Source organism: Hypoxylon fragiforme (genome assembly GCF_022984875.1).
Source record: "Hypoxylon fragiforme strain CBS 206.31 chromosome Unknown GGS25scaffold_2, whole genome shotgun sequence".
Classification (NCBI taxonomy): Eukaryota; Fungi; Ascomycota; class Sordariomycetes; order Xylariales; family Hypoxylaceae; genus Hypoxylon; species Hypoxylon fragiforme.
Window position 1 is genome coordinate 1944996 of NW_026054757.1, and position 12014 is coordinate 1957009.

General features: G+C 45.4%; 3 protein-coding genes across 3 annotated transcripts; 1 reads left to right on the forward strand and 2 right to left on the reverse strand.

Annotated features, from left to right (window-relative positions):
* Window positions 1-744: 744 nt before the first annotated feature.
* GGS25DRAFT_475805 (uncharacterized protein) lies at window positions 745-3964 on the reverse strand. The gene is made up of 5 exons (XM_049259737.1): window positions 3293-3964; window positions 2902-3179; window positions 2572-2838; window positions 1372-2517; window positions 745-1318 (listed from the first exon to the last, which is right to left on the reverse strand). Exons 1-5 carry the CDS (start codon window positions 3396-3398, stop codon window positions 1223-1225), a joined length of 1893 nt encoding a protein of 630 aa, XP_049120095.1. The 5' UTR covers window positions 3399-3964; the 3' UTR covers window positions 745-1222.
* Window positions 3965-5308: 1344 nt separating this feature from the next.
* On the reverse strand, window positions 5309-7488 carry GGS25DRAFT_475808 (TPT-domain-containing protein). Its single transcript, XM_049259738.1, has 4 exons — window positions 6746-7488; window positions 6051-6680; window positions 5801-5991; window positions 5309-5741 (listed from the first exon to the last, which is right to left on the reverse strand). Exons 1-4 carry the CDS (start codon window positions 7016-7018, stop codon window positions 5690-5692), a joined length of 1146 nt encoding a protein of 381 aa, XP_049120096.1. The 5' UTR covers window positions 7019-7488; the 3' UTR covers window positions 5309-5689.
* Window positions 7489-9188: 1700 nt separating this feature from the next.
* Window positions 9189-11564, forward strand: GGS25DRAFT_123321 (NAD(P)-binding protein). Its single transcript, XM_049256154.1, has 5 exons — window positions 9189-9233; window positions 9298-9549; window positions 9625-9766; window positions 9819-10354; window positions 10417-11564. The coding sequence occupies exons 2-5, from the start codon at window positions 9510-9512 to the stop codon at window positions 10941-10943; spliced, it is 1245 nt and encodes a 414-aa protein (XP_049120097.1). The 5' UTR covers window positions 9189-9233; window positions 9298-9509; the 3' UTR covers window positions 10944-11564.
* The last annotated feature ends 450 nt before the right edge of the window (window positions 11565-12014 follow it).

The following is a 12014-nucleotide window of genomic DNA, read 5'->3' on the forward strand; positions in this document are numbered from 1 at the left end:
GTTGCGAATGCACAATAATTAAACCCTTTAATAACATATACCGGGTTTCTGGTAAGTTCAGGTGTTAGCACGACATGGCAGTTACAAGTTGTGTTTGACTTGTACATAGTCCCGCAGCTTATCCCGATCGAGACTAGGCCCTCACGAACTTCAGAATTTGAACTACATTCTAGGTACATGCATATGCATAGTAGTAGTAATTACTATCAATACATATGTAGTACAATAATCTTGAAAAGCCAGGCGGTCAAATTCGCAAGGCTTGACATTAAAGCCACTCTCGCCAAATAAGGGACTATGTGCGTTGTCACCGGACATAACGTAAGAAAGGGCATCTCAATACCTAATAGGTGCTAGTAATTACTAGGTATACAAGGCATGCAGGCACATATGTATGTATATAGCCCTCTGCGCATGTCCAGAACACCAAGCTCACCACTTCGACATGTTCAGCTGACCAACAACACCAACAAACTATTAAATAACGCCACCGCCCTTCCTCGGCGCACAGGGCCAAGTCATACCCGCACAGGTCAGCGTACACATATGCATGCAGAACACGTAAGGACATACGCGCCTTCCTCATTCCCTCATCACGTTGTCTGCTAGGTATGCACATATCTATACCCCTTTCCATGTATGTAGTTAAATCCGAAGCCGTCGTCCGTAGATAAACATCGATATACATGTATGCACATATGTGCCTACTTATATAAAGACGAGCAACACAACATGCTTAGGTATGTAGGCAAGCAACTTTGACTTTGCTGTATAAGTATATATGTGGCGTGGAATGTTCATATGTGCCAAGGTACCTATGTAGGTGGATAAGGAGTTAAGAATAGAGTGACACCATTTACATGCCAGGGAAGATTCTAATGAGGCGTGGTACCCAAGAATCTGAAATTCTCTCTACCTACCTTTCGGGTAAACCCCGAGCTTCAAGGCCATGTACTAAACGATGAACTCGATTTATCGTGTAGATCGTACTACAAAACACAAAGCCTAAAAGTTAACCGCACTGAACCCCTAACTCCGCAAAGACGAGTCAACCGAAGTCTGGTCACGCGCGAGTTCTTTCGCGGCATGTTCGTATGATTGACTTATCCATTCCGAATCAGGGAAACCATCGTGATTTTATAAAACAGCGCAGTCCACTGTACAACCCTAGCTCCCAATCACCGAGTTCGTTGGTCCACTCCTAATCCTGCCCTCGGACGCTCTACGTCTCATCAATCTTGTCAACTTCAGCCTTCGCCTCTTCCCACGTCTCCTTGTTCTTTTTGGCCCATTCGATCTGGCTCTTAGCATAGGCAAGCTGGTAGGTTACTGTTAGCCTCAATTCTAGGTTCCCGGGGAAGATAGTCTTACCATATAGCGTTTGAGGTCATCTTCCTTCTCACTCTGGAATCTCTTAAGGTCTTGCAAGATGCTGGCACTTGCATCCTTCACATCTTGTTCCGCTGCTACCTGGGCCTGCTCAAGCTGCTCGATACTTTCTCGCGTTTTGCCAATAGCATCACGGCGTGTTCTCTCTGGATCGACGTCAGCAACACCTTGAATCGCATGACGTATCGGTCCAAAGATCTTGTTGGTGATGGAATTGCCACTAGGGGCCTTCTTATGGTTCGAAATAGAGGCTGAGCGTTCGGGGAATCCCATCCTCGCTGAAGGTGCCGCTGAAACATCGGCATGAGTAGGCGGAAAGTCTGAATCGATAGAAGCCGTGTCTTCACTGCCATCCCTATAGTGGTGTGTCGAGGTTTCCTTCATGCTAGATGACCTTCGAGGTGGATGTGCCTGGTTACCCCCGCCGAACTGTTGACTGCTGCTGAGATATTGGTCAATTCGTTTTGCTTCGGCTTCACTGGTCTCCAACTGTTCCAAGAGAGCCTTCTTCTTCACAAGCTCCTCATTAGCCAACTCCTGTTGCACCCTCTTCAAAATCCTATACCGTAGTACATTTCGAACTACGCCTGCAAACTGTGCACTTTCCCTCATGGGCTCAGCAAAGCTCGCCCCGAGCGAACTTGATAGCTCTTCCGTTGCAATGTATGACGAGTCTGCAGCTTGACCCACTCGCTCAATCGCCGCGGCGAGAGAGGGCGAGGGCTCTGATAGCGCAAAGGCGTTGAACTTGGCGCCCAGGTCAGATAGATCTGTGGATAGAGAACTCAAGTGATTGAGTGTGCGCCGGTTCACCTTCTCCATCGGGCCCATCAGTGCTTGTTCCAGTTCCTTGATAGAAGCCTCGAAAGTGATGAAATAGGGATCTAGCTCCTGCTCATTTAGGCTATGGGCTTCAGGAGGAAAACGACGGAGGAGTTGAGAAGCGACTGTGCCTGCGCTATCGAAGACGGGACCTGGTGGCTGGTTCACGGGTGTCTTTAGCCTGGCCGAGGAAGCCGGGACTGGAAGATACGAGTGTGCCGGCGTGGGATTTGCGGTATCTAGTGGTGGTGCTTTCATAATGGACTTCGGAATAGACGCAATAGGGTGTGAATGCAAAACCTCATTCTACCGTCAAGTTAGCTGTGAAAATGCGCCTGTAGAAAACGAAGGCGGGCATACCCAGCTGACGTTTGGGTCCAGGAATCTCCATAAGACCCCATCATTGAGCACTTGCTCCATACGTCGACAGCGGTTCAAGAAGACTGCTAGCATGCGTTTCCGCAAGTCGATAATCTGCTGATCTTGCTTTGCATTGGTTGGATTTGCGGCATAGTCTGCCATAGTATGCTTCTCGGGGATTGGAGGAACGATTAGAGTTGGGTGAAGCCTAGTTAGCGCATCACGTAACGATGCGAATTCAGAGTATCGACGTCGAACTTCGAGGTCCTAAATTCCACGTCAGAAAAATACATACTTAGAGAGTTGGGGAGCCAAAGGTCGATGACGCACGCCTGTTCTAATAGTGTAAACAATGTATTTACCACCACTTTCTGTGCTCTTCCCAGCATCGGTGATTAGGATGGGAAGCTCGGGGTTTTCATAGAGGATTTGCTCGATGCGGCTATCATAACCGCCTGGCTTCCTTCGTGGCGCTTCATGGTCCCGAGACTGAGCACCATACTCGTCGTCACTCTCTGGCTCGGCAAGCTGTCGCCCATAGGTCGGGAGCGGTGGCGCATCTTCGCTAGTAGAGGATGGAGTGTTGGGTGTCTCGAAGCGATGTTGGTCTATATATTCCCAGTCGGGATCAGCCTCGTCAGGAGAATCATCCAGCGCTATGTTTTCCCACATTATTTTTCCTGGATCCTTGCAAGAGCAAAAAGAGGGGGATTTAACTTACAGTCATGAGAGCCTGGGGAAGTAGGGTTTGCAGAAGATGAAGTGATAGAGTCGCGACGGTCGAAGCTTGTCCCATAAGGGTTATTGTCTTCTTCATCGTTCCACATAGTGAATCAGTTCTGCGTCTAAAGTAACGCGCCGAACAAAGATAAGTTTAAAAGTAAGATATCAAAGACGACGGTTCTCTAGTAAGCCAGAACACATTTGATTATGGACTATTGCGATGTGCGTCTGTGATATAACGGCGATGACGACGGGGGGCGGGGGAGGGGGTACTGTGCGTGAACGAATGAAGGCGCCGATGAACTGAGTATGCTGTAAGGTTCGACTATGAGGAGTGGCGTTATTTAGATATTATTGTATTCTACTACTAGGTAGATAGCGTTCGTAGTCTCAAGATACTTGGCGTCGATGAACAATGGAGACAATATTGCGATGTACATGTATGTGAGGTAAACGGAACTTCAATTGACCTTACGTATTTCATGGATGTATACGAAGAAGAGGGAACTTTAGATAGGTGGGATTGATAGCTGAGCTGTGGGTTATCGAGGTACCAAGACTAGGTACATACTGTACCCACCCAGTTGCTGTACAGCCTGTAGTTTACTACTAGTGTAGTAGTAGTCATCAGCTTCAAGTTTTGGAGCATGAGGGTGAGGTCATGTCTTACGCCGTACTTACCCTAGGTAGTGTATAATTGGGCACTCGGGCCACCTTTTAATGCTCCAGAGTCCAGCATACTAGTTAACTAATAACGCTAGAATGCCCCTCCATAACTCCATCCCGAACTCCGAGATCGAACTCTTAGTAAAGCTTCATCCATTTGTCGCAGTCGCATACTATTCATATGTTGTACAGCAGCATTAATCTTGAAATCATGTGTAGTCCTATGTAGTGTTTGTACTGAATATGGCCAACAATAGATATTTTTCGAGGCTTTCATATCCTCCAGTTTGCAAACATCACCCTCGACTACAAGATAAGCACTGAACAATGTATTAAAACATAACGTCATCAACATACAACTTAGAAGACAATGCATAGACAAGCTAGAAATCCAAACTCGTATTCATATTTAAACGCATTCGGAACCCTCTTCGCGACCCTAGTAACAAGCTAGAGATAGCAATGAAAGTGCTGCATCGCCTGGAGGCAGTGTTATACCAGGGACACGGTGGGAGGCATCATGCGCAAGCGCAGAGGGCGCACTCCCTATGTATAAAAATAAGAATAATCATAGATCGAGCCACTATGTGGCTCTTTCAGAGATTAAACTGAAAAGAACAGATACTACACTTGATCTAAGCCAAAAGGCAAAGAGAGCTGAAGAAAAAAAAAAAAGGGAAGTAAGTATGCCAAAGTGGAAGGACGCGAACATTAAATAGACATTACCTGCTTAGGCGGTAAGGCGGGCAGAGGCAGGCAGAATAATTGCACTAAACCCAATACAGCCATTCTAATTGCACAAGGTACGTACCCAATTAATTACCTCAGGCTGCAAACCCCCAGTGCCAACTGCACATGTGGAGAATGGCCCAAGCTTCTGGCTGATTACGGCTTCCCCAGAAAAAGTATATAAAGATCTCTGGTCCTCGCGGCATTTAGACCTTTCTTCTTTTTTTTTTATTCATACTTACCTTGTTCAAAGAACCCTCGCTCAAGAATGAGGGTTCTTAAGTGGGAAGACCTGCATTGCACAGCGTGGTGTCAGCCCTCTTCTATTATCCCTCGTGGATCGTAGTGAGCGCAATTTTTGATTTTTCAACTTCGGTTTTCGTTATGATCGGTGCCGCGACGCATCGCCATGAAGAAGACAATAATGGAGGTCTAGAAGATTTGCCTACCCATCCCATAACCTGCCTATGATCATACGCTGGACATGGAATCTCTACCTCTACATAGTACATACCTGTGTAGGATAGTCTAGCATTTCTGTAGCTCACTCGTGTAAAGATTGTGATATATATGTATCTACTCAACGTCGGTCTACTCTGATAACTGTATTATCCATCACCGTCACTATCACCATCTCTGCGTATTGAACTGTATCTATGGGCCTTGATAAATTACATATTTATGCTTCCAAAAATACAATCAGGAACCTATGGATAAAAAGGGTATCATATTCTTCTATGCTTTGTATGCTGCATACCAAACTTGTTCTACAAGACGACCTCTGTGTCGATGGCTCGCTTTATAATCCTGACTAACGCCTGTAAGTTCCCTCAAGGTACAGTGCATATACCATCAAGCTGCCTCCTCTTTTCCCAGAAAGCCAAATAATAAAAGAAAAATAGGAACCTTTCCAGTCTGATGGATGGTAGCATTGAATTCCTGAACTCCTGTGTGTCTATGTAGTAATCCTCTATGTCCTTGACTTTTCCTTTCATGCTTGCTAACTTGACTTGCGACACCGAGTCGCGTGCTGGAGCATCACAATCGAATACCTGTGCCAAGTTAGCCCCGAGATTTGTAGTTGCGATCTATCAAGGCTCTGTAGACTTACGTGATGATTCCCCCTATCGCGATGAAAACACCTATGACCGACCAATCACCAACCGATCTCCCAGACGTAACCCAGCCCAATGCTACAATTAGGCATGTCTTTAAGTGTCCGACAACTGTGCTTGACACAGGACCAGTCTGGCCAACAATAAAAAACTGCGACAAATTAATCAAGGCGGCAAAGACGCCAGACTACGGTGTATGCTGTCAGTTGCTAATACGGGAAACGGACAAATTATATGTTGGCTTACCATTAAGATCAAGAGCCATCGACCCACGGGAACTTCCGTCCACGGTGGGAATGTGTCCACAAAAGGGATGACGTATAGCAAGAGGATCGCTGAGATAGGAGCCTGGTTGAAAAGTAACTGCATGCTTGATACCTGCAGTTTTCGTTGATAGTTTTTGATCCATACTGTGTATAGCGACGAAGCGAATATGCCGCCAAAGGCGAACATCACGCCTAGGCTTGACGTAGTTTTAATATTAACGTCCTTCGTTGGAAGTGAGTCGAAGTAAGAGACCATGCCAACCCCCAGGCAAGCGGGAACAAGAGCAAGAATTGCATTTCGGGGCAAGATGGAGTTGTACAAGACGAAGTCCATAGTTGCAACAGTCGGGGTAAGTAAAATGCGCGCAACTTGATAAAAGGTTACGGTGGAGAATGCTAACGATAAATTCGGGAGGATGACATTAAGTGACATGGCGATGGAGAGGGGGATGATCTCTCTCAAGGCGATACGGCGGGACGCGAAGTACGCGAACCGAGGTCGCGATAATGTGAACAGAAGCAGCCAGGTCATGAAGAAGTGGAAAGCAGCGAATGTCAATTGCGCCAGCCGTAACGAGGGATCAGAGAAGATGGCTTTATTTGTGAAGACCTAATTTTGATGAATATCAGCGCCGTTCGCGAAATCAGGGGTTGAATTTTAACGAAGAGACATACAATGCCTATTGTAGCTAGAGTATTAACTACTATCCAAAATACAGCCCATCCGAAGCTACCTTTAGATGAACTTTCGATATCTTGGCTAGTGGTGTCCTTCTCTAACAATCCCTCGCCTTGTTCGGCATCCCGAAGTTTGTTCTCGTCCATAACGGCGTACTGAGAGACGCAAGCATTATTTGTGCTACCGAAACTGATAAACCCATCTCTATCATTCTGAGTTTCTGTAGATGAGGAGGCACCAGAAGAAAGTCGGCTACTCAAAGATGCCATATCAAGCTTGAGCTTCTAAGTGTCTGCTCGCCTGGACAGGAAATACATGTGTAGCTGTGATCAACAGTACGTTGTTTGCGATTGACCAGTAGCATTCGAAACGAACCAACGTATGTACAAGGGAGTAGCGGAATAGGACCAAGGTATTATGTTATGGAGTGTTCCTTTGTGGGGAGAGGGAAGTGTGTAGGCTGGGCTGGGCTGGCTGGCTGGCTGACAGGATGATAGATAGAATTAATGATATTGGATGACAGTAGATAGAATCTAATTCTAGGTGTTTGCATCGTACATAGTTGACCCGGTGGGCGGTAGGCCGCAGGTTACTGTTTTAGCCGACCACGAAGCGGGAACGGAACCTAGCAGAAACGAAACTTTACTGGCCGCAGGCACGAGACGATCGGTACTAGAGTATCCAGTTGCAGGGATATCAACTTGTAGTACAAGTTTTAAAGTTGTACAGGCAGACAGGGCGGACAAGGTGTGTTATGCAAGATCAGCACTCTAATGAATGGATCCCTATGTTTAAGAAGTGCATACCTCCAGGGCTAATTATATCATATGTACATGCATGGATGTAAGTTCAACAACATTGAAGAGCATTGAAGAGCATTGAAGTGATTCAGTGATTCAGTGATTCAGTGATTCAGCGCGATACGGTACCCTGTGCCACTAAAGGCTGTAACTTTCCGTTCCTTGTTCCTGAAACTCTACAATGCACTCAAGTTCTAAGCCACTTGGATTGTGTAGCTCAGGGCTTGAAATGAGTTGAGGTTTTTGCTCGTCAGGTACAACGATAAACAATGTGTTTATTATAAACTTACATCCAGTACTTCGCTTTTACATGTATAAAAATAACATGGATATGATTTGTTCCATGGTGTCGGTAACTCGGCAGCTGCTCGAATAGGTACTACATAAATAATCATGTCGTTTTTCATCGAGACTTTAGGACTTGGGAGTGGTCTTCTATGATATAAATATCGATGTTCGCAGCGGCGGGTAGATCTAACTAGAGAGACATGGTCAAGACCATGTCTTAGTATATTAAGATCCGCCATGTCGTAGGATGTGAAGACCACAAGATGTCTTCGAATACATGTTTTTATAGAATTACATTTGATTTCAATCAAGTGGCATTGGGCACGCGAAAAAGTTTAGGTATAAGTTTGTGCTGCATCTGAGGATTCTCACTGAGCCGAGACATCCATTAGTTAATGCGTTGATGAGAAATCAATCATGTATTCAAATCGACGACTCGTGGCTATGGGTCAAAGTGGCTGCCGATATAGCCGTTCTACAATGACGTAGGTATTATAACTGAAGCTGTACACACCTACCTTGTAATAGGCTTGTATCAATTAAACTCCTTAGGTAATACATGTATGTAGCCCTAGGGGCCTTCAAGGCTTCAAGGCTTCAACAATGTTGATGCTTGCTACATGTTTAATGTCGCTTCTATTGACAAAGTACTACAGAAGTAGTACGGTCTCAGAAGAGTATCACGATGTAGACCTTGGGCAAAATTACAGTCTAAGATTCGCAGGCCACGAGCTGGTAACAAAACATCATGATAGAAATGATGAAAGACATCAAGGTTAATACAATAGTACCTACATACCTATGTAGTATGTAATAGTTAGAGCACTGAAGTACTTGAAGGCAAGTACCTACTATGTAGGCATTATAGATAAAGTTCAGTGTTAATCTTCAATGTTATCTTAGCATGAAATGGCCTGGAACAGTTTGTGATTATAAGTGGATCCAAGGTAGATGTAAGGCAAAACTTTACCCGCGTACCTGCTTTATTTGATGGCCGATCGTTGCCGAATGATGCATGTACATACATAACAGTAGCCCTGGAAGTTCCATTTGAAGCCTTCGAAGTTCAAATGTTGGTTTATACACCTACATAATTAGTACAAAGTTTTCAAACATTAGACACGAATTACTTATTTTGTCCTGAAGATGTAAATTTGTTTGATTTACATATGAGATCTTCTCGTGGTATGTTTGTAAACTTATTGACTCTGAAGTCTTCAACCTAATAACACTACCTAGGTACTACTACTTATACACTAGGTATCCAAGGTACCTACCTACCTACTTGTCTACCTACTCGGCAAAATTAGCCATCTTGTCATCTTGCCATCTGATCTCAACCTGGTGATATCTTCTCACCATCCCGTCCTTTTGGCCTCTATAGATTAGAGATTCGGTAAGTCAGAAACTGTCTTACATTCCAAAGGCACGATGTCCAACTAATTGTAGTTGTACTAAAGATCTGCGCCCGGATATTTGACCACCTACAGCGCTGCTGTGCTAGGTGAAGAAAAAAAAAGAATGGACCTTGTTACACATCCCTCCTGATCATTTATATCTTATTCTGCATTCGACCTTTCTTTCCCGAACATCTCCCAGAAGCTTACATCCTTTTCTGAGTCTCGGACTTGTCTATTAGCTGTACAGCTACCAAGATCTCTCCTTACGTATCATGACGGCCGTACATGTTAATGGCACCAACGGGTTGCATTGTAAGTCATCACCCGCAACATACCCAAAACTGATCAAGCCGCTTATCATTGTGTGTGTGTGCTGCGCACATGTAGCTCCTACCAGAAAACCCTCAAAGCCTAGGTTCTTTGAGGACTACGGAGTCTGGAAGCAAGCTCCTATCTTAGTCGGATCCACCAAGTTTGATCCTTTACCAGATGTTAAGAACATCATGATCACCGGCGGCGCCGGTTTCATGTAAGGTTTTGCGAATCTCAAGGTTCGACGCTGCAGCTAATGAACGCCGAAGCGCATGTTGGCTTGTCCGTCATCTCACTCTTACCTATCCAGAAGCCTACAACATAGTCTCCTTCGACAAATTGGATTATTGTTCCTCGCTGAACAACACTCGCATGCTCAATGATAAGCGAAACTTCACTTTCTACCATGGCGACATCACAAACCCTTCCGAGGTTCTCGACTGCATGGAGCGCTTTAACATAGATACCATCTTCCATTTCGCTGCTCAGTCGCATGTCGACTTGAGCTTTGGGAATTCTTATGGGTTCACTCATACAAATGTATATGGCACCCACGTCATGCTAGAGAGCGCAAAAAAGGTCGGGGTGAAGCGGTTTATCCATATATCCACCGATGAGGTATATGGCGAGGTAAAGGATGACGACGACGATTTGCTAGAAACGAGTATTCTATCCCCAACTAACCCATATGCTGCGAGCAAGGCTGCCGCTGAGATGCTCGTTCACTCGTATACGAAAAGTTTCAAACTTCCCGTGATTATTGTCAGAAGTAACAATGTGTACGGACCACATCAGTTTCCAGAGAGTAGGTATATCCCCGCTCTAGTGGCGTTTGGTAGTAGTGCAGCTAGTTAACCTGAGAAGTAGAAATCATACCCAAATTCGTTTGCCTCCTTAATCGCCAGAGGCCTACAGTGCTTCATGGCGATGGGAGCCCTACACGGAGATACCTATATGCTGGTGATGCTGCCGATGCGTTTGATACAATTTTGCACAAGGGCACTCTCGGCCAAATTTACAATGTCGGATCGCACGACGAGATCTCTAACATCCAACTATGCAGAATGCTCCTCAAGGAGATGGATATCCCCCACGAATCCCAAGAGGATTTCAATAAATGGGTTAAATACACCCATGATAGACCCTTTAATGACCATCGATACGCCGTTGATGCCACCAAGCTTCGACGTCTTGGCTGGAGTCAGAAGACGACCTTTGCCGATGGGTTGAAGATTACCGTTGATTGGTACAAACGGTTTGGGGAAGAGTGGTGGGGTGACATTAGCAAAGTTCTGAGCCCTTTTCCAATTGTGGTCGAGGCCGAAGTAGTGTCGGACAAAGAGGAGATTTGTGATGAGCCTCAGGTTTCAAAGAAACGAAAGTCGCCTGGTTAGGTGAAGAGCGAAGCTTTGCGTAAACAGGAGGGAAAGAGATATATTCTTCGGCAACTGATGACACTGTTTTGAGTGATGATGAAAGCATTATCGGAGTTGAGGTTCTTTTCCTTGGCGAGTCTCGAGTTGGGCAGGGCTCAAGCATGACTTTATTGTAATAACAGATATCATGGAAGACATGAGGGACGTGAGGTGTTTTTCATAATCAATGGGAGAACTACTAGCTAAATGCTGGCGGCGTTAGGTATCTTGTAGTAATTAGCATCGACTTGATAAGGGTGTTATAATTCAAAACTGTTTCGCCAGGAGCTCTTGAACGGTTGAACCAGACGTCCCTTGCCCATTCCGCGGCCATGTATTTCGTTTAGAGTTAGACACCTGGGTAGGTATTCATCGCATTCATATCATTCTAACTGAATTGGTCGTTATCTGGAGGGATCTGTTAATAACTCGCGCTTGTAATTGGAAACCATTACCCCCTTATATCACTTGCAGCTTATTATGTCGTCAAGTTCCGGTACCGTGCCCGGCGGCGCAATAAATCGGGAGCCCGACTATTAATGTTATAAATTTAAATGTTGGCTTCCCCTTGAAGACCTACATAATCTGTAAGCACACGTCCCCGAGGCGGTGGTTGAATGTAGCCGTAGCATCATGCACCGGTGACCGGGGCGGTTGATTCGCCAAAGACGTAGCGTCAGGATTTCCGGGTGACTGGACCGTCAGGATAACCGGACCAATGAGGTGTGCAGTGGGCAGGCAAAAGTTCCTAGAGGTGGAACAGGACGCATTCCATCCATATATCAAAAGGCGTTAGCGACCCGAGGAGGAGGAACGGCAGGCGGCCACGAATTTGGGTCGGATTTGCAATTTCTGGAAGGGTAAGAAGGAATTTCAAGGAAGGAAGGGAGAGATGTAGTATCTAGAATAGTCAGTGATTTGCATACACGTGGGTCATTTCCACTCCACTCCACTGAGCCCACTCCTCTTTTGAGTCTTTTCAGTAGGGTTTCTAAAGTGTAGCACTTTTCGGAAAAGTGCTGAATAGTGTAAAGTGCTGTTTAAAACAGC